General features: G+C 42.5%; 1 protein-coding gene across 3 annotated transcripts in view; it reads left to right on the top strand.

The window, feature by feature from the left end:
* Positions 1-22825, top strand: part of TRPM1 (transient receptor potential cation channel subfamily M member 1) — a 95581-nt gene that overhangs the window by 33038 nt on the left and 39718 nt on the right. For all 3 annotated transcript variants that reach the window (XM_071568024.1, XM_071568023.1, XM_071568022.1), the window contains 4 exons: positions 19952-20031; positions 20753-20948; positions 21755-21968; positions 22669-22793. In XM_071568024.1, the coding sequence (XP_071424125.1) occupies positions 19952-20031; positions 20753-20948; positions 21755-21968; positions 22669-22793 (615 nt within the window). The remainder of the gene's footprint in view (positions 1-19951; positions 20032-20752; positions 20949-21754; positions 21969-22668; positions 22794-22825) is intronic.

Below are 22825 nucleotides of genomic sequence, written 5' to 3'. Positions count from 1 at the left end.
CTGGAACCTGGGACATGTTGATAAAGATACTTAGAACTTTTTCTATCATAGCATTTCAAACATCTTAGAATTGGTTTGGTCTTCTGTCATTTCAAGGTTCGTTTTTCTCTGAAGCAGAAATTTGTAATAATGAAGTTAGGGAAGGATTTGATTTTGTAGCACATATCTTTAAATACAGTAACTTCTGTTTCAGCCTTCTATATCTGCTGGTTTGGCACAGTCTCACCACAGCACCAGTCAATGCTTAATGTACCAAATGTTAATTATTTTGCTTCATGTCTAAAAAACCTGCCTGAAGAATAAAAGCAACCCCAACTCGGCAAGAAATTGCACTTCAGCCATCAAAACATGCAAATTCAACATCTTTATTTGCAGAATTTTCAGCCATGGTACTGTTGTTCAGGTAATGATAGAAACTCGAGTGACACTTTTGCACCATTCTCTTGCTGATACAAAACAGCTCAGTTTGGAGAAGCACAAAATAACTCACACATTTAAAGTTGTTTTCAAGACCAGTCTGAAGAGAAATGTTCCAAATCCCAGCTTTCTGTGCTGGAAAAGTGGAGGAGGTGTTTGGTCTGTGTGATTCAGCTGTGCAGCAGAGCATGTTGAATTACAATGTGCTTTCATCAACTCCTGTTGTAGCTTTGGCTTCTGTGTCTGTTAAATTCACTCTTGCATTTCAGTGCTTGCAAGCACTGCTCATAAGCCTCTCCTTTTGGAAGGACTCATTTAACTTGCAGCCTGTAACTGTAAATCAAGCATATTGCTCTCTTGTTCATAAAAAGCACGAAGCACTGGCTGTTTCATGGGTCTTTTCCCTGACAAAACAAACCCGTGCTGCTCTGCACAGATCTGCTCACTGATAGTCCTGAAATAGCACCATGATAAAATAAAATGAAGATTGCTGGCAGTGCTTTAAATAACAAACCTAATTCCTATGCTACTCTTATTTTAGAAGGCTGTTTTCTTTTCCATGTGCTGCTCTTGAATGGTTACTGGGAGAGGGGAAGTAAAATCTCCAGCTAATGCTTTCTGCCAGTGAGCTGTGACTGTGTAGTAATCAGAGTTTGATGGAGCTGCACATTCAGCAAAGCTGAACAGGGCTGAGAATGGGCCCAGCTTAGCCTGAGCTTTGCAACTGAAAGGCTCAAATCATCTTACCTAATCTCTCATGGGAACTTCCAGCCTGCAAAGCCAATAAAATAAGCACACTGGTGCTCTCTACCACTCCATGAAAAGGCATTCTTTATCTTTAGGCATAATTTAAATATACCTGTATAATTTGTAGAGATTCCTCTGTCACAAGTGTGGACATTGTAATATATGAAGTAAAGAGAGCTACACACAACACAGTCAAACCTGAATTATTCTGTGCAGTGAATAACACATGGTCAGTACCTTTAGGAATTAAAGGACTAGATAAGCCACTCTGTGCAGAGCAGGAAAGGAGACATGAGGAGTATGTGTTGATTAATGATTATAATGCCATGTGTGCAGTATCTGTATGACAGGGGTTTGGTTTCTGGGTTTTATACTTGTCCCTGAGTGTCTTCTGTGTCAAGTCAAATATCAATACAAATAAAAACTTCATTTATGGTGAATAATGCTGATAAGAAAAGCCTAGGTTCTCTCTAACTATGGACTTGCTGATGTTGGCTCTACTTCATGCACTAAGACTGGATAATATCTCTGTGCCTTCATTTCTGCTGCCCCTCAAAGGCCTTGGTGGGGCTGGATGCCCCTTGGCAAGGACCAAATACTCTCTTACACCTATTCAGGAAGCCATTCAAGAAGAAAAGGAGTGCATCATTTCAGGATTTTCCAGAACTATAATACTTTGGGGATGGAAGAGAATTCAAGGCAAGAGTAAACTCCAGCCTGTATCTGTCAAACCAGTCAAACCAGAGTTTTATTACCAAACAAACGAGGAAAACAGTAGCAAGGGACATTGAGAGAAGTGCAATGTGTGGAAGTGCACTTTGAAATCATCTTGGTTTTCAGAGCTGTAAGATAAGGGAACTCTTGTTCAAGCCTCCTGGCGTTTAACAAGCATAAGCCAAAGTTTTCTATGACTTTTACTAAAAGAGATCCAGTGTTGTAGTAGAGAAGGTCCTAAACAGGCCCAGGCAGCAGAACATTTAGATCAGCATTAGACACTTTCTCTCCCCCTCTATTTGGCTTTCTCTCCCTCTCCCCCTTTTTTCTTCCCCGCTACCCTTTATTTTCCCTCAGAAAAGGGAGGAAAAGCAACTAAGAGGAGTGCTACAAGCCTCTGAATGAACAAAGACAACAGGCATTAATATATGTCCCAGTTCAGCAGGTGGGACCAGTTTATCACTGTGGGTGTGACCAAAGCTGTGCATTCTAAATCCTCTATTCATTTCCCGAGAACTGTTAACAATGGACCATTTGCAGCAGCTGCCCAGGGCACACCCAACTCCTCAGATGTGAGCGGGGTGTGACAGACACCTGTGAGAGGAGCTGGGAGAACTCCCCTCCAGGGAGTCCTTGGCACCTCCACACCCACCTGAGGGCTCAGCTCTGCTGATGGGCCAGCAACGATTCCAAACTCCCCCCTGACTCCCAGAGTCAGATCCCCCAGTGTGGAACTCCCTGCCCTGGGGGAGGGACTGGGGGCTCCCACCTGCACCTGAGGGGAGAGAATCTTGGGCTTTGGAGACCTTGGGGAACCACTCGTAAGATCCAGAAGAGAAGCAGAACCTTGACAGGAGGAGCCCACCACTCTTCACGATACTGCAACCATCATCTGCACCAAGTTTTTTCCCTTCCTTTTCCTTTGGCCTCGGAGGAACCACGTGGGGCTCAGCACAGGGGCCACCAAACCCCACTGTGTTGGTGCCCCAGGGGGCTGGGTTACACTGCTGGGGTTTGAGGGTTAAAACCAATTTCTCTTTGTGCCATTGCATTTATTGTAATATTTTTATTAACTTGTAACTCTGCCTTATAATCTCTTTTGTGCTGGGTTTGTTTCTCCTATCAGTTTACCTTTAAACCAGCACATAGAAGAAGCTTGCTATTATGAGTTTGGGGCTTTTTTCCCTCCCTCCTCTTCCCCTGGTGGAGGGGGTGGATTCTCTGTCTCTGGGGCTGCCACCCTCTGGCACAGAGAGCTCGATTGTCTGGAGCAGAAACATGGAAGATTGTCTTGATAAACTCTCATACTGACTTGCAAACTCTATGACTTCAAGGTGAAATGGTGGGGTTGTAACCCACTCTCCTAAGTGCTGGTTGGAGAAGGTTGGCAATGCAGGTTTAAGGGGTAAATTATGCACATCTCATGGCATTTAATGAAAGAAGAAACACTTGGCACTTGTTCAGCCACTACCACACTTGTTAGCAGAGAAAATATTTGCATCAAAATGTAAAACTAAATATACTAAGGGAGAAAATTCCTAAATTCTTGTTTAGCAGTTATACAGCTGAAGATTACTGAAACTAAATAAGATTTAGAGATTTCCTCCCTTTCCCAGTAATTCTTAGAAGAATTATTAACCTCAGAATCTCTCTAACAAGAGTATTTGCTACTTGCTGGCATTTCTCTTGTAATTACTGAGGGGAACATGATGTGTTTGGCAAAGCTGAAAGCTGCAAGGCCTCATCCTGTTCCAGCAACTCGCCATGCTTTAAATTTATAGTAACCCACATATTGGTCAGCAGGACCTGCATTTGGCACAGGAGATTTCTAGTCCAATGTCCCATAATCTCAGAGCACCCACAAACTGTTTGGATTGAGACTAACACTCCCTTCCCAGACTTTAGTCAGCAGGTGTAAGGCTGGATGGGACAATCCATGTTTGTGCACTGGACTTTTCACAGGAACACAGCTAGCAAAGCACAGAGGAGTCTCTTTTTTGTAGAAGATGCTGATTTATGCCTTTTTGACACTCCTGATCCTGTGCACACCCAAACACAGCACTGACATCAACCAATTTTCTGTGGATGGCAAAGTTTTGTGGAAATCTGGGGGCTCTTTGTGGCTGTAAAATTAAGCAGGTGCCTTTAGCATGAACAGAGTCAAGAGCCAAGCCAAGGGCTCAGTGTGGAAAGCTGGGTGTGAGCAGGTCCAGGCAGGAGAGGATTTCAGGCCCTCAGTGCCCATGGAGGGGCTGGCATGGGTGGCACTGGTGAGTCTGCCCTGAGCCATCAGCACTTTTTGTCACAGCTCAGCTTTGATGTCAGTTGTGCTTAAGCAGAACACACAGTTGGTGTCTGTTTTCTCTGTACAAAGCCTCCTCAAACATAAAAAACAAGAAGGGGGAGGGAAGGAGAATTGTCAAACATATACAATTGCCTCTGTTGCTCTGTGAAGTTTGAAAGCTTTCCATGAGGGAGGAGTAGGACTTATGGCTCTTGACTATATTACAAAAACACTTATCAGTGGGTGAAACCTTGTCAAAAACAACTCTTTTCCTTGCACTTCTCACAGGATGGAACGGCCTTTCTTGCATTAATGCTGGATTGAAAAAAGCTGTGTCAGTTCTCCTCTGTTCTGCTTTCAAAATACTCTTTCCAATTCCAGTCCCTTGACATAACTCTAGAGGAATGCTGCAGATGAGTTCAGGGATGAACTTAGTTATCCATCTGTGTCATCCAGAGAAGAATTGCAGAGGTAACATCACAAAGTTGAAAGAAACTATCCATTCTATTTTACAGTCCTGTCCATCTGAAAGCACTTATTGCCTGCATAAGTAGCAGTATATATTTTACAAGAACCTGATGTTTTCAGCAGATTGTATATCAGGAGGGAGAGGGTTGTACAAGGGAGGGAGTAAGGGGAACTCACTTTTTATTGCTGCTGCTCTGTGAGGCTTCATCAGATCCTACATAAGGTCACAATAAATTTGCTGGGGGTAATAGGCTGTGCTTCAAACTAGGCAGATAATTCCATTGCACATCCAAACCCCTTTTGTGCAGAGAGTATCACATTTCAATAAACATAGCATGGTTTATAGGAATCAGATTGGGAACTAAGGCATTTCTGCCCACTTTTATTCATGAGTTATACTCTTAATTGATTGTATTTAAGGCTGTTGAGATGTTGTTTGTGTTAGCTGTTCTACACCCAGAATTCCTGGGTAATTCTTCACTGGTACAAAGAGGATTTATGATCAATTTGTTATCAAAATGTTTCTTTTTTGAGATTACTTTTTGGCTTTTATGAATGAACTGCAGTTTACTGGAGCTCTGAAGGCTACAGGCAGAGCTTTGCTTTAGCCCCCAGTGCAGGGAGGTGACAGCCCTTCCCTCTCTGTGCCTCAGCCACCTCACCAGCAGTTCCACCTTGCAGTGAGACCTGGGGCTCAGGAGGGGGAAAGACTCAAGTTATTCAGAGCAAAAATTATCATCACTTTTGATGAGAATGTTGTTGTGCCCTGGGTGTTTTGTCACTGATCCAGTGCATTGCTTGAACTTCCCAGATAATTCCATGCAAGCCCTTTATTTGTGCTCAGGGGGTGTGTGTCTGGCCCAGGGGGTAAGTGCTACCTCTGGGCAGAAACAAGAATAACCACAGCTAGAGACTCTTGGATTTAGTCCCCTGCTCAGTTTTGCAGTGACCACAGTCCCAGACTCCAAGGTAGTCTCCTCTTCCAGGGTTTTGAGTTTTTCAAACAGTCCATTTCGTTGCAGATCTGACAGTGCTGTCAGGTGAGACATGTTGTATCAGAATCTCTTGGGATGTGCACTTAAAAAATGATTACATGGTGGCCTAATTAAGAGGCCTGCAGTTCAAGGGTTGTTTCTGTGTTTTCATATGTGCTACTGCTTTGTGAGCTCTTTGTGCACAGAGCATTGCAGTGAATGCTCATGAACTTTGCTGTTAAAAAGCAGTGTTATCAGGAGGGTTATGAATAAATAACCCTATTTCATTTTCCTGTGAACAAGCTCATCAGGAGCAATCCAGCCTTTGGTCTTTGTCCATTCCTGAGTCTCACCTCACTTATTTTTCCTTACAGGCAGATGGTTGTCTCATCATTTCTCGTCTGTTCTGACATCCATGGCTGGGATATTTGTATTAGTGCTCATCACAAGTTTCACTAGTTCAGTAGTGCCCCATTCTGTGAAATCCTTCTCATTGGTTCAAGCTGTAATTCAGCTATGGAAAAATATACAGGATTCTTTGAGCTGCACTTTGTCTCAGTTACATCAACAGGCTTGGCTTGTAAGTGGCATTTGGTTCCTCTCAAATGTCAGATTTTGGGTCCTAAGGGGATTTTGATGTTGGTTTTTGTGGTTTCCTCATACCCTCCCATTCTTCAAAATGTTATTAATTATGTCACTGTAAATATTGCTCACTCCTTTGTGCCTTTCATATTTAGAGTTCACTGGGCCATTTCAGATTTAGGTTTATCTGATCATGGCTGTGAGGAAGGTCACAATACATCTCTTGGCCCCTCTGCATGTTGTCTGCCTGAGTTCCTACCCTTGCACAACTTCATTTATAGTCTTACAGAAAAAAACAAAGCATTGCATCTTACAGTTCATGTTGGCATTTCAGAGTTCAGCTCCCACATTTGCTCTCCATGAATTTCCCTTTTGATATGTGAATGCACTGATGTCTACATGATACTGGTTGAAAACTTTACAGAATGCTACATAAGCAATGGAGAAGAAGGAACTGAGGGGAAAAAATATTTCCTTCATACTAGTTGAATTAATTTGCTTTTATTAAGGGCATAGTTTCAAGACAAGTATCTGAAAAGAAATGATATGTTGTGTATGTGTTGATTTCATTGGTAGAGACACATTTGGGAGAGATCAGCTCAGAGAAGAGTAATGTGCTTTCTCTTTTTGTTAAGAAATGCTATTATCTGCATTCAATAGGTGATCTATCAAACATGCCAAATGAAACCTCTCACTTGGGAAGAGTTACTGAGCTGCCAATTATTCATACATAAACATAACTGATTGCCCAGGTATTACATTTGCAGCAGTTGTCATAAAACCAGAACAACTTGTTGCTTTTTGAAAACCCTTTGTTTGCTGTGTTTGTGAAGCAAAGATACTTTATTTTGGCAGCGTAAATACTGAGGTGAAGGATGTAAATAAAGCTTTTTTTTTGCATGGACTATGCCTCTATATTGCACATGAAAACGTTGTTCAAATCAATAAAACCAAATTCCTGAGTCCTTCCCTCTTGCTTTCTCCCTGCAGAGTGTGGGTACTGAGTTCTGTTGGAAACCAAGGGAGTTTTTCTCTGAGCCAGTCACAGTGAGGGCAGCAGAGAGATGCATATCTTTATCCCTTTCCTTCACAGTGCATTTAAATCAAGCCCTGGCACAAAACAAACTCCAAGTTCTGTGAGCCTTCCCATAGTATGAGTGCAGGCATCCATGAAAACTGTCTTTTGTCTGCTGGCTTTTCTCTGAGAATGTAATTTTTTTTCACTCATGTGTGTTATTCCTTTGAACTCTGAATGAGCACTTTGGCTGAACTTGACAGAATTATACATTTGGAATTAAATGCCAGCGATTTCTTCCTCTTACCATGCAGAATTCTGTTCTAGGCTTTTCAGACAGTAAGCACAGCAGACAGTGGGCTGTTTGCCCTTAACAACAAAAGGGCACCTTTATTAGGTTTTTAGCCAGCTTGGTTAAGGTTTATTTTACACACATTGTCTATAAGTCCCTTTGCTTTTACATGGCTGTTCCCCAACCAGCCCCTGGAACATGCTAATTGATTTCTATTAAATTCTGTAACTCTTTTGTTATTGTAATTTTATTTTTAGAAAGACAATTATGTATTATCCAAACTACTCTTCAGAACATTCTCATTACAGTGTATCCACCTCATAAGCTTTGGTGTTGCTTAAAACACTCAGACTGAAATGTGTGTTTTTCAAAAATTCCAGAACTTTTCTTTCTTTGCAATAGCAAGTGAGGACAATGTTCTTATTGCTTGTAGAGAGGGACTTGGATCTCCATCACCTTAAAGTGAACACTTAAACAGCTGCAATTTTGTTCCTTTTTGGGGAGATTCACATGGCTTGGTTATCTTTGGTGAGTCTCATTACTTGAACTGAAATGCCAGAGCAGTGATGGTGTTGCCAAAGGGAAATGTCTATCAAATTTCTGCTAAGGGAGAGTCAGCAGAACTTGCATTTCATTTTTGCAAATGCTCTGCTTTCTCAGGTGTACATTCCTGTCATTGCAATTTAACAAAGGCAAGAACAAAATACATAGGTGGGATATTTCCAATATTGATTCTTATAATGTGTCCTGCCCTCCAGTTGCAGGTAGTGTAGGTACAACTCACCTTCCTGCATATGACTGGCCAAGGAAAACTCATCCAGGACAGAGGGGAATTAATTCCTTTGGAACTTCCATTGCTATAGAGAACTTAGTCAAAGAAACTCACCACACTCCGTGTCTGCATTCCAGTTTCAGAGGGGAGTTAAGAGCCCCAAATCACTTTCTTTTCTTTTTTTTTATATTAATTTTCTGGCTTATATACATTTGATACTATTCCTGGCAGTTTGCCCAATAGGTGCACTTTTTCCATCTCACAGAGTACCTCATGTTCTAGATAGAAGAGGCATCCATAGAGGCCTTTATGCTTTTCATTGGAAAAAGGAGCATGTGTGGACACCATTGCATGTCCTTCAGGTCAGCTTTCAAGCTGTGGCTTTGTGACTGTGCCTTTGCTAGAACAGGGATGAGGCAGCTTCTGCAACAGCTGGAACTTCAGCTTGATGTGTTTGCAGGGTCAGAACTAGCAACATGAGTTTGAAAGCACAGAAAAAGAAGCTTATACATCTGTAGGGTACTGCTGTATCAGTGCCTGTTGAGTACACTGATGAAATCTCTCATTAACTTTAGTGAATTCTGGCTGAAGGAATCCCTAAATGAAGGAATGCTCTGTATTTCCATCATTAATGGCTTGCTGTGCCCCACAGTGGGCTTAGTTGCTTACTTTCTTTGACTTTGTGCTCTCTTACTGGTGGTTTGCTTTCTTCAAAAACCTGCTATTTCCTCAAACAGGAATGAAGAGCAAAATTTGTTTGCCATTGTGGTTTTCCAGAGGAAGGTCTAGTTCTTCTGTCCCCTGTTGTTGTTTCTCCTGAAGTCAGCAGAACTTTGTCTCATCAGGGACATCAGGTCTGGTTTTAAAACAAAGCTGTTTCAGCTACATGCTTTGGCATTTAGGGCAGCACAGAAGTTGAAATAATGCCTGTGAAATATTCATTTTCCAGTCCCAAACAGGTGTGTTCAGTACTTTGGAGATCAGATACAGGAGCAGGGAAATAATATTCCAGTCTAGCAGGCTGCTTGTCAGCACAGTGCAGTGCAGCCTTTAGCTCTGGCCAGCATGAGCCTCATCCAGATGTGCTCCCAGATGTGCCCCTTGCCTGTTGCATTGTGGCCATTATGTTGGCACCTGGTTCAAGGACACAAGGGAAGTGTTTCAGAGTTAGAGCAGAGCAAAGGGCTACCTGCAACACAGTGTCCTTTGCTCTTGGTGGTTTTAAGGTTTGAGGAGATGCACAGAGAAGCCCTTTTCAGCAGAGGAATTAATTGTATTGACAAAAGCAACAGGGTATGAAAATGCATGTGATATGTAAAGTTACCAAATTAATGGCTTATTTACGACTTCAGCTGTTTCAGTCCAGCATTTTGCCCAACTTCAAATTGTTCTAAAAAGGATTAGATATAATTAATGCTGTATGACCTCCTTTTTTCTTCTTTGCAAAGAATGTAGAGCTGTACATCTAATGAGGACCCCTGAAAGGACTATTATGTCCAATTGTCTCAATTATGCAAATAGCTTTGATATTTTAGCAGAAGGGAGGGGAGACTTCAAATTAAAAGTTTCAGCTCCTGCTTCAGCCTTTCTGCAGCGCCGGCATTTTTACAGCAAGTACATCCCCTGTTTGAAGAGAGGAAAGGAGGTTTAACAAATTGGAGATTTGGGCACTATCAAAGTAGATTTGTTGTGCCTTGTTCCACCATGAGATGAAAATACCCTCTGGGCAGGGAGATGGGTCATGAGACTTCTAAAGGATTACCTTCAAAGGGAGTCATGAGATTGGTTTGAACAAAGAAGCTGCTCACATGCTTATCATATGAGATTCTCTTCTTAAAGTGGTGGAAACCCATCTCCTTGGGAATTCTCATAAACTTCAGAGAGACTGGAAGTCCCAACAGTAAGATGAATGAGGAGTCTGAACAATAAACAGAAAGATGGGGCAGAAGCGCAGAGTGACACGCAGTGTGTTTATTTTAGATGTAACTCATCTTGCCAAACCCTGAAACCCTTCCAGTGACAAGCAGGTAGGACATGGTTTTAAATGATTTCTCCTTTCATTCCTGATTGTCTTCTGCTTTGCTGCCTTTTGTACCCTTTGATTTTGTGACCAAAATCTGTGCTGTGGTGACCCACAACTGACTGGAGAATTCAGCTGAAATGAGAGAGTTCTGGTTAGACTATTCCCAGATTTCTTGTTTATTTGGAAAGACACAAAACCTGAAGTACTAATTGCAAGAAGACAAAACAAGTTTTCAGGACCAAAAAAGGCATCTTGAAACATTTCAGAATGAGAGAGACACTGTATTGAGATGCTGGCAAAGAAATCTTACGTATTTTGGTGGTTTGAATGCTAATTTGCATCTTCCTCTGCAGAAATGGGATGGAGTTCTGGGGGTTTCTTAGTTTTGCAGCTGGGACTTTGCTTTGTTTCTGGGGATGTTTTCAGTTTTAAAAATTAGGCAGTAACACTTTATGGAGCTCACTTTTGTCCACAAGTCTCCTGCTACGTGAGCTTCTTTCTGTTCGTGTTTGCTTCCAATGGAGTTTATCAAGGTCCGAGGGTAGGGCAGGTATTTTGGAAGCCTAAGAACACAGAAGGGCACCATTTATGGTGGTTTTCCTTACTCAGTGAGATTTGGCAGTAAAGGGGGTTTCACTGAAAGGGATTCCCCAAGGAAAACCTGTTAACAAACATCAGCAGCCCCATCACATTTGTATCAGCAGTGCTGCTCTTGTCGTTTGAGGTGATGCATTTCTGCCATAAAGCTCACTGTGCTCTGAGCTGAGACATCCAAGAACTCCTTCACCAAGAGCCAAACTATGCACAGTCTCTGAGTATTCACACACCAATCCCTCAAGTGATTGAGGAGCCAAGGAGGGTCAGTTTTGGCCCTTGCTCTTCCAGTCACAGCCCCAGAGAATGGTGCTCCCATCCCCTCGTGTGTCCTCCCTGCCCCTTCTGCTGTGGGTCTGGAGCAGGCACGTACCAGAAGCTCCCAGAGGGCACATCCCTGTGTTCCCCCTCTGAGCCATGAGCACAACTTCTGGCCTCCCCTAATTCCAGCTTTAAAATATTTCTTTCCCATGTTTGATGACAGATGAAATCCAGAAAACTGAAACCTTTCCCATAATTTTTATTTTAACTCAAATCACAGCCAGACTGCAGCCAGCATTTTAAAGAGAATGCTTTGCACACCATGGAAAAAAGTCCAGGCACATCCCTGGGGATACTGTTTTCTGCTCCTATGGCACCTGTTAATTCCCTTTACTCCCCCTCCAGGGGTTTGAGATATGTAAGGGTTGAACAGAGGACTGACCACCTTTTTTGAATAGTTTGTTATCAGTAAACTCTGAAATCTCCCATTGCCCTCACCCTTTGTAATCAGTTCAGTCCTGAAGTATTCAGGTTTTCAGAAAGTTGCCAATGAATGTTGGCACCTCTCAGGGATACACAATACAGTATTTTAGTCATACTTATTTACAGTCTTTGGGAAATAACTTAATCCTTGAGTTCCAATGTTTTCATGAGGATTTCTGAAAGACTAATTTTTTGTGCAAACTCTGCAGCCCAAGAGTTAAAGTAGCTGGAAATTCTACTTTGAAAGTGGCAGAAACCAGCAGGAAATAAATGCACCTGATTGTGACAGATTCTATTTAAGGTATTAGGTCTTAGCTAATTCCTGGGAAATAATTGCTCTACCAAGTATAAAAGTAGTCACAGAAAGTCGCAAATTTTCAGCAGCTCAAACTATTTAACAGAACCTGCCTGGAGAATCTGCTTTCAGGAAGGCTCTGTACTGCAAACTAGTGTTAATTTCTGAAGGGGCAAATTGGCCAACCATTTGTATTTGCAAGTAAAGAGCATATTCACACAATGCAGAAGAGAGCACGAAATATTTATGGTGTCTTTTCTCAAAATATGTATTTGTTCAGCATCTCCAGATTTTAAGGACTTCAGAGATATGCATTTATCCTTTCTATTGTGAACACAGAAATGTCACTTTGCAGTAGTTTTGAAGTGTGTTTTATTAACATGCCTGAAGTAGTGGCTCCCTGTCACAACGTTTTGAAAATGTCAATATAATGAATTCTCCAAGCCCTCCTGTTCAGGGAGCTCTGCCCTTCCAGTAGGACTAATTACAACTGTACATTTGGAACAGACTCTCATGGATGGGTAATACCTCACACAACATGTAGTCATTTTCTTCAGGTGTTTTTCATTCCTGGTTTGCCCCATTTCTCAAAGAAAAAGGTCTCAAACTATACTATGACACCATGTATGAAAAACTGGCATATTTAGCTGACTTGTCAGAAGTTGTATAGGAATTATATCTGAACTAGTAAATTGTAACCTCTTACATTTTTACCCCTTTACCAAACAGTACATTTTTGTTCATTTCTACTCTAATTCTCATTATTCTTAATAATGTGGACTGGAATGACCCAGATCTCTCTGTTAGAGGCAATATTCCAGTGCAATTCAATGGGTTTTTTGCATCTGCTTCACTAAGTGCAGGCTAGTCTTTGTTTCCAGGCATGATCAACAGCTATTGACACAATTTTCCAAACCACAAATAAGCAGGAGAATTAAGCAGGAGGGAAGTTTGAGTTAAAGCCATTCATAGGCTTGGTTTGGTAATGAGGGGAGCACCTTGTCATGTTGATTAGGATTTCATAAGTGTTAATAAATTGCACAAAGGAAGATTTGCTGTTGAGGGTGTTGAATCCAAGGAGTTTTCATTATAGTAGCATTTTTCTTTTTCAGGTCAGAAGAGCCTGTACTAAAAGCTCATAGTTTAGGAGAAATCTCCCACATGCCTGTAACCTGGAAGCAACCTGACTTCTTTTAAAGCCTTTATGTCCCACAGTCTTTACCTTAACCAAGACAGGTAATTGTTAGGGCACAAAAACCATTGTCAGAGCTGGATACCAGAGTCATCTTAAATCTTCATATAAGAATTAGCAGCAAATTATGTTATAGGAGAAACTAGAAATCACCAGGCTCCTTTGGCTGGCATAATGTTGGAGGGTGTTCAGTGTCTCTCCCTGCTCATCCTTTCTCTGGGGAATCAGAGAATCAGATCTCTTGAGAATCAGACCTGCTGAGAATGGTCACTGGCAGGCAGAGGTGACTCCACCACCCCAGATAAAGTTGCTCTCCACGTCCCACTCTGGCATCTTGCTTTGTGTATTGTAGCTCTGCCATTCGTTAGGATCTCGAGGAAAACTGGCCCTAGGGAGTGTCTGAAGGTTCTCCGGGGAGAAAAGTCCAGAGGCTCAGTAGGGGTTGCTGGTTGTGTTCCCCATCTCCCAGGCACACAAGGGCTAAAGGCGGGAGGAGGATTTGGCAAGTTATGAACAGCACTGGAATAGGTAACAAGTGGAGATGAACACTGCCATGTCTTCCCTGAAATTTGGTACAGTAAGGGACAAGGAAAACTGTTGCAGGAATGGCTTTTGCTGCCTTAAAACGTGATAGATGTGGTGTGTAACCTGCCAGTGAGTGTCTTTCTGCATTTTATGCAGAAGAAAATATTCCATATTGCAAAACTACCTGATATGTTCTCCCCAGGCCAGCCCTGAGCCAGGCTGTGCTGTGCCAACCCCCAGAGGCTCTGGAAGGTGCTTTATGTGAGTTGCATTAGTGCTGAGCTGTGAGTGCCTCTCAGGAGGGTGTCTGGGCTCCTCCAGCACACTCCTCTCATGTGCCTCCGTGGGTTTGTGCTGGAGCTGGGCATAGCCACCGGTGCAGAGCCAGCCGGGGCTGCTCTGCTGTGGAGGCTCTGGCTGTTCTGCACATTGCAAAGGCTCTGGGGATGAGCTGTGTGTCTCTGGGGGATGCAGAATTGCAGAATTGAACTTTGAAAGGAGAGCTTGTGTCCCTCAGTTGGACATGTGGAGAGAAAATGGAATAATCCCGTCATTGCAGCGGGTGTTTGCTGGGAGCACAGAGCAGAGTGAGGGCATGGGAGCTCCTGGCAGGCTCTGTGCAGGGCTGTGCTGCTCACTGGGGCCCATGGCACCAGCAGCAGGGATTCAGGGCCCCAGAGTAGGACAGCAACACTGCTCACTGGCACTGCCATCCTGGTGTGCCACAGTCGCTGCCACAGAGCAGGTGGCACAGGGTCAGATCGAACCATATGAAAAATACGGTGAGATAAGAAGAGCGATGGTCTTCAGCAAATAGTATTTTATTGGAAACTTCTTAGCAAACAGGGTAAGAGATCTTTTTCTTGGGTATTGCTTGGTGTTTCACATTGTCATAATTGCTAAAGCTCTTGTTGTACAAGTAGCTTTTTGATAGAACTCATGCAAACTGGAGTTGTGGAAATTCAGCATAATTTCACAGGCTGTCGCTGTTTTCTGTAGTTGGGGACATTGTTTATGGCTCTGGCTTCTTATTGGCACAACACAATTTAAAAATACCACTATGGTTTGATGCCCTGTGTTTTTTTAGCAGCAAACAACTTTTCAGTAAAATCCTACCAGTTTATGAGTGGCTGCAAAGTTGGCTATTCACATACATGACATAAATTGGGGTATTTTTGTCCAGCAAGAGCTCTGTTATTGGGAGGGCACTCATTCTGGGTAGCACTAATCACCAGAAAGGTTAATTAGCCAGGCACTTGGGAAAATTGTTGTTTCAAAGTGAAGGGGAATGATGGAGAGTGTAATTGGGATGTTGCACTTAAAGACAGTGCTAAATAGAAATCTTTCTAATGTCAGTATTTAAGTTCCAGATAACAAGAATTCTGCAAATACAATTTCTTTTTTCTCCCAGCTGTTTATTGTTATTTATTTTCTTTCAAGTGAGAGCAAGTGGATGTGGTTACCTATATGGCATTGTGCCCTTTTTGTGCACCTGGTCTCAAGGTGAATTTCATTCCACATCCAGATTACTTCTTTCTCTCACCATCTCATCAAAGCAAACATCCCTCTGCTCAAATCTGGCAGTTTAACTCCATGGAATATTCTGATTAAATTACTGGACAGCAGAGCTGAGATGTGATTTCCCTGCTGATAGCACCTTTTGCAGCACCCTACCAAGCACAGGAGGATTACCGCGAGGAGCTGCTCAGATTCAGCCTCCAGCTGAATGTTGCCATAAATTGTGATAATCAATCCGCATCTTAATGAGATGTTGGAGAAAGTCATTTCTGTTAGTCCACAGATGTGAACTCTGCTGTGCAGCCAACTCCATTTTTGCATTATTTTGTGCTTGATTTAACCTGAACAGCTTTGTCAAACCCTGTGTTATGCATGACATGTATCTGTTTGTGCCCTGCCCACTGCCCTGGTGCATTTGTGTGCCTGCTGTGCCCGACCCCTGCCCGTGGCTCAGAGCACCAAGCCCTGCTGTTCCCACTCCCTGCATGCCTGGCTGGAGTAGCAGCTGGTGAGCAGGTGCCCTGTGCTGGGCCCTGGTGCCAGTGAGCCCTGTGCCAGTGAGCCCTGTGCCAGTGGGTGCTCTGCAGCTCCAGAGCCTGTGACCAAGCCAAACCATTGGGCAAGCACGGAGTCCCTGTGCCCTGGAGCATCACTCTGAGGGGTCATGGCTCATCCCAGGGCACTACTCTGCATGGGCACCAGTGGCATGGCAGTCTCATCCCTGTCCCTATTTCATTCCCCATATTCCTTCACTCCCTTTGGTGGTAGTTTTCTCACTAAGCTTATTCCCAATCCCTAAATACTGTGCTACCCTGCAGAGGTGTATGACAACAGCATTTCACAGTTTCTGCTCACACAATGTCATGGAAGGGTTTGTAGCATGACATTTCCAGTGGCTTTCCTCTCCTGTGTTCATTCCTACCTTGGATTTCCACCAAAGATGTGTTTGTTGGTCTGTACCCACCTGTAGCTCCTGCATAAAGCTGCAGTGGAACTGGGCTGCAGGCTTTGTTTGGGAGAGCCTGAAATTCAGGCCCACCACTTGTTCTGTGAATGGTGGGGTAGATATCAAGTGAAATATAGAGAATTTCATGTTAATTTAGTGGCAGACTGGAATTTCTGTGTGTGGTGGTGAGAGAAAATTCTCTCAGTTGCTGCAAACCTGCAGCCCCAGAGCTGCAGTTTCTCAGCAAGTCGTGTCGCTCCTCTGCCACTGCCAAAGGCTGACTGGTCTTTGTGGAACTACTTCTTGTGTTTATTAGGGCCCATATTAGCAAGGTAACTATTGCTTTAGGGGCTTCATTTTGTTACCCTGTGCTTTACAAACCAGCAATACTGATTTCCATTCCTTTCTGCAGGAGGAGACCTTTTTAAAGCTAAAGACAACTAGCAAATTCATAAAGTGGAATAATATAAACCCAGTACTAATTTATGCTGTTTCTCAACAGTATGAAAATTAACAGTGGTGTGGTTTGGTTTTGTTTCTATCATTATTTAGGAGAACTGCTCTCAGTTTACATAAAGGAGAATAAAGAAACCACTTTTTTGTGTTTTTTTTTTTTAAACTTGGTTCTAATTAATATATTCAGGGTTTGCAATAACAAGCAAGTTTGAACTTCACTACTATCAAAAAGTTGGCATCTCCTTTTTTTGATTTTCTTAGAGGTGAATGAAAAACTCTCACTTGCTGTTGGTCTGAAAACTGTAGCTGATTTGTTGTAGTATTTTAATAGTTTATCCATTCCAAAGCTATTAAAAAGTACTTCTTTTTTTCCAAACTGACCTAGACAGTATTTCCTTGAGAAACCAAGTACATTTCAACCCAGAGAATGTACAGAATGTGTATAAAGTGGAAAAAAGTGCCCATTTTCTGACAGTAAATGTTTCTGCTCAAGTATTTGCCCTGGCTTATAATGAAGCTTTGGATAAGCAGATTAAATAGACAAAAGCAGTGACACTTCAAAGGCTGCCCAAATGTGCTGAGGTTTTTATTTCCCCAGCCTGTAATGCCTGCCTGTGTCTCCCTCTCATTAGCCCAGGAAAAGAAGCCAGTAGAGCACAATGTGCTGTCCCTCTGTGGTGCCTCCAGTGCCTGAGTTCTGATGGGTTTGGGTGAGTATGGAGAGATTTTTGCAATGTAGCAGCAGATAATGGACCTCCTGCCAGAGGGGATTGAAGGACAACTGCACAGCTGAGAGCTCAGCTGTGCTGCACAGCTCCTGGAGACACCAAGGGGCTAAAGCTTCTTTCCAAACACAGATAGTAAGTCTGTGACTTAATCCAGTGGTTAATTAACTGTTTTTACATGAAGCTCTCAAAATAGCAAAGGAGACTCTGTGCTTTGGGTGGCTGCAAGGAGTAAGGTAAAGCAGCATTCAGTGGTGTGGTGTCAAAATCCAGATTGTTGTGAGCTTTCTAGGTTGCATTTTCCACTATTCCCTACAGAACAGTTGCATCTGGTGCTGCATCTGGTACCACTTTTATATTGAAGAGTGTTTCCTGTCCTGTGGGATTGATTTGGGCTTTTGTGTCACGTAGTCAAGGAGTTATCAGACAAAAATTTTAATCAGAGGGGGAAAGTGAGTATGTTTTAAATACGAAAAATAATTAGAAAACCTGCATTAATTGAAAATTTAAATATATAATTTTGAAAGTACAGAAATTATGCAAGCTCTGTAACAGGTTCCTATTAAGCTCATTTCATAATGGCAAATGGGGTGTATATGGGCAGAAGTAACAATGCTGGACATGGTTGTAAAGCAGCAGAGAATTTGTATATTGGGTGGTTTTCCATTGATTTTGAAGAATTACTCTGATTCCAACCAAATAGAATATTTTTTGCTCTCTGAATATTTCAAACATCCTCAATGCCTGTGAATGAGCAAAATCTGGTTCTGAGCAGGTGAATGGCTCTTGTTTGCAGTAATTCCTCACCTCCAATACCACAGAACCTCAGGGATCTCCTGTCTGGGGGGTTTTCTCTGCTTTTCTAGAACTGGACTCTGATGCTACAGAACAAAAGCATTTTCTAAGCCCCATTTTGAATAATGTTATTGCTAGAACTTGTCATCTTGTAAAAGCCTTGCCAGAAAGTTTATGAGAAGAACCTTTTAAATATTTCTTAAGGAAAGGTTTTTTACTTTCATTTGAAGCAGGACTCTGTGGAGCCAAGGCAGGAAAGCTGACCAAGTCACACAGCCTCCAGATATTAAATTTAATACTCTCTTCCTTCATATTTTGCTACATAATCAAGCTCTTTATGCTAAATGCCTGAAATGCATGCCTTGTCTCTCAGGGAGCAAGTAAAATTGTGAGCTACTTGAAGGTTTGTCTAATAAGTTCTTGCCCCTTCCTTGCTCTGTGGTGCCACGAGCAACTCAACTGAGATGGTTCTGCCTGGGTGAGTCAGTGAGTTAAAGTGGGGAGCAGAATTGCAGGACCTCCCAGAGCACTGCCAAGGTGGGTTGGCTCAGAGGCATCTGAAAAAGCAGGAGTTTGTGGACCTGGACAGGTCATGGACAGCTTTTTTGTGAAGCAGAAGCTCCTTTTTGGCAACTCCTTTGCAATTCCTTGCAGTGAGGGAACTGCGAGTTGGCCCCTCTTATTTTAGACATAATGGAGGAAACAAAGAAGCCTGACAGGAACTCATAAGTGAACAAACAAAGAAACTTCAGAGAAACTTGCCTCACATGAGAAAGAAAGGCAACACTGACATGCTCTACTCATCATGCTGTGGACTGAGCAGTACTGAGGGGGCCAGGCTGCTCTCAGAGCTGCTGCCAGGCTGACACACACCCACAGGCAACTTCTGTGCCAAAAATCAGCAAGGCTGGTAGTTCTTTCTCTAGGAAGGTCCCTTTTTATGTTGTTGAAGGCATACTGAAAGTTCTCATGTCAATTTTAGCTTTTGTGTCTGCAAAAATTTATAAAGCAAAACACACATTTGCTTCCTACTTGAAAAGACAAGATTTCCTAATTCCAGCTCAGAAGAGGCAGCTTTTATCATCAAGGCAAAGGTACCAGTGTCATCAAATTGTGAGTGGGTTTTACCATTGTCTTGTTCCTTTAAAATGAAAAGGCTGCTTTGGGTCCACGTGTTTAAATTCCCTGCTAAATGCTGGATCATTGCAGTGGTGAGGATCCTCTGCCTTGGTAAGGGAGAAGGGACAGAGAAGGGCTGGGCTCTGCAAGTAACAAACTGCAAGCAGTGGAAGAGGCCAGCACAGTGTGAAGGGTGTTTTCTTCCTCCTATTTCACAGATGCCTGAAGAGTTTGTACCTTTCCTGTCAAATGTTCTTTCAATTTAAAGAATGACTCTTTCCAAGACACGCTTTGTCCACAGTAAGATGCCTTAGGAATGACTGGAACTGGATTTACAGCAGGAAAAAATTATTTGAGAAGATTGTTAATCGTGCAGGGAAAGTTTCTGGGAAGAAATGTCTACGTACAAAGAATGATACCATCCATCTATTTATGTCAGAATTTATGCTGATTTTCTGTACTGCTATTAGTCCATTTAATGTTTACCATCATAGGAAGCAGCAGCTGAAGTTTTTGCTAGACCTTGCAACTTCAAGACCAGCATCTTTGCAGATAAGGGTTTTTACACACCTTCAAGGTTTGAATTTTACACAAGTCACAGAAAATTCTCATCACCTATTTCCTTCAGGAGTAGATGTATCTGGTGTTTGAAAGTGATGCAATGAATTTAGTAGCTGAAAACAGGAGGCAATGTTGGTGTATATGCACACAGAGATATTTCAGTATGTTTTTTATTTCTTTTCTCTGTTTTTAGGGTCAAAAGGCTTGGATAGAGAAGACCTTTTCTAAAAGAGAATGCATCTATGTAATTGCCAACAACAAAGACATTAGCAGGTAACATCTGAAATTTTTGTTTTGGCCAACAGAAAAGGTTAATACTCAAGGAACTGGACTTGATTTGGATTTAGACATGTGAGACTGAGACCCAGTTTCCTCACTACTCTTAAAGGGAAATGACAGGAGAGCAGAAGCACAAATCATGCTTGCACTGAAATAATCTGGCCAGAGCCAGGGATTTGTGTCACACAGAGAGGTGAGGCTGGGCAGCAGCAGAGGCAGGCAGGTGTTAGTTCCCAGCTTTGCAAACCAGACCACACTGAGTTCTGCAAGCAAGGGTGCAATAACCTGGTGCCATTCTCTCTGCTGGTATGGCATCCCCAGTGACTGCAGGGGCCTTGAATTCCTAGTGCAAATATTAACTTTACTGCTTGGGCTTAGCTACACCGTGCTCCAGCCTGCTGGGATAACAACAGTTCATGCCACATGTGAGCTGTCACCCCTGAGTGAGGAGCAGTGCTGCTGTTCTGCATCCCTCCTCCTGGCCTGTCCCTTAGGCTGGAACAGCTTCCCACTGCATAGCACAGGTGAAGTGAAATATTCTGTCTTTGTTTAAAACACCTGAGGACTGGTAATTCTGGCATGTGTGTGTGCAAGAGGTTTTTCTATGATTCATATAGAGCAAGGCATGGTCAGTTGAAAATCTAATTTCTGCTTTATTATTTTCTTTTATATTGAAAATTCTACAATCAAAGTTGCTTCAAATGTTGACTTACAGGTGCTGCTGTGGCCAGCTCATTAACCAGCATATTCCACCTCCTCCAAGTATAACAGCAAATAAAAATGGAGAAGAAACGAAGCCAGTGGAAGCTCAGCCAGAGAAATGGTCTGTCAGTAAACACACCCAAACATACCCAACTGATGCCTATGGAAACCTTGAGTTCCAGGGAGGAGGACATTCCAACAAGGCCATGGTAAGGAGCACAGGCTGCTCTCAGATATCCATCTGGTGTGGTAGCTCAACAGGGTGTGGAGTTTTCTTACCAATAGAAGTAATAGCAAGTCAAACTTCTGCAAGGCTTCTGGGTTTCCTCTCTTCTGAACAAATCCAAATTTAGATTTGTTTCCTTTCCCATTTATTTTATCTCTTGCTGAGGCTGCCACTCGAGGCAACCCACCTCAAAAACTTGTCCAAATGTATGGGAGAGGTAGGGGGGGGTTGTTAGTGGTGGGTTTGTTTTTAAAAGCAGGAATGAGCACAAACTTTTTCCACAGTTTTCTTTGACAGAGTAGTAATTTGAACAGAAATCACAGTGGTGGAACTCCACCAAGAAGAAAACACGTCATTGCTTTGGAGACAGACCCATGTATGTCACCAAGTGAAGGGAGTAAAATGTAACAGAAGCTTCATTTCTTGTGAAGATCAAGAGCAGAGGGTTTAGGAACAGTGTGAAACACCTTCCAGACATTTTAAATAGGTGGATTCCACCATTGCAGACTTGTAATAAAGGGTTAGGATCCCCTGATAGCAGTCAGTATTGCAGGTGGAAAAAGGAAAATGGGTTTGAAAATTCACGAACTGAATAGTAAATTGTCACAGAGAAGGGAAAGGTTTTGACCTATTTTTCTAATTATCAGCATCAGAGACATTTAACAACGTGTTGATTGAAAATTATAAAACTTTCTTCAAGATGAAAGGCATAATATAACCATTCCTTGCTCAGCCAGTAGGCAATTTACAGAGCAGGTGGAGTGATTTGTTACACGTTGCCCGTTGCAGTACATCCGTGTGTCATATGACACGAAACCAGATTCTCTGCTGCACCTCATGGTGAAAGACTGGCAACTGGAACTGCCCAAACTCTTAATTTCTGTCCATGGAGGCCTCCAGAACTTTGAAATGCAACCTAAGTTAAAGCAAGTATTTGGAAAAGGTCTGATAAAGGCTGCCATGACCACAGGAGCTTGGATTTTCACTGGTGGTGTTAGTACAGGTAAGCAATTCCCATCACTTTTGGTTTGCTTAAGAATTCAGTCATGTTCATTCACTAATCTTTCCCACAGGCAGAAGATTTAAGTCTACATGAACGAGTCATTACCCACTAGACCAAAAAAGGAGCATTGTAATCATTTGTGTTAATCTCCTACCCAGCCCAGACCGTAAGATTTTCCTGGGTCAGTATTGATTTGCATTACTCGGTGTTTCCCCTGAGAAAAAATTTCAGCCTTGGTTTCAGTAGCAAGGAATCTAACCCTAGTTATGATGCACTTTTTTTAGTGCTTGGTTATCCTTGTAGATAAGTCTCCTACTCCAAATTTCCAAGCTTTGGTTTCTGATGGCTTCTTTGTACAAAGATCTTTCTGTTACTAAAAGTGTCTTTCCTGATGTCGTGGTTCGTGTCCACTCCATAACATACTTGGAGGCAGACAAGGGTACAGATTACACTGTGGCAAGTTAAGTAACTGGGCAAGTCTTTAAGGACTTCACTGAATTCAGCACAAGGATTTACATGCAACTGTAACAAAATGAAAATATGGTTTTGTCTGGATTGCCTGTTCTATCATAGAGACACCAGTTTAGCAGTAAAAGCAACCCAGAAAAACAGGGAGGTCCATGAGAGACAAGAAGGAAATTCTGTTGTTTAGTGATCTCTCAAAAGTGCCAAGAGTGACTTCAATTAATTGTACCTATAGGTGTCATTCGTCATGTGGGAGATGCCTTGAAAGATCATTCTTCCAAATCCAGAGGACGAATCTGTGCCATAGGAATTGCACCGTGGGGCATTGTAGAAAACAAGGAAGATCTAATAGGAAAAGATGTAAGTCTTGAAGGAAACAGCTGTGTAACAAA

Source organism: Pithys albifrons, chromosome 13 (assembly GCF_047495875.1).
Source record: "Pithys albifrons albifrons isolate INPA30051 chromosome 13, PitAlb_v1, whole genome shotgun sequence".
Lineage (NCBI taxonomy): Eukaryota > Metazoa > Chordata > Aves > Passeriformes > Thamnophilidae > Pithys > Pithys albifrons.
The sequence above is the reverse complement of the archived record's forward strand: the minus strand, read 5'-3'. Positions and strand labels throughout refer to the sequence as shown.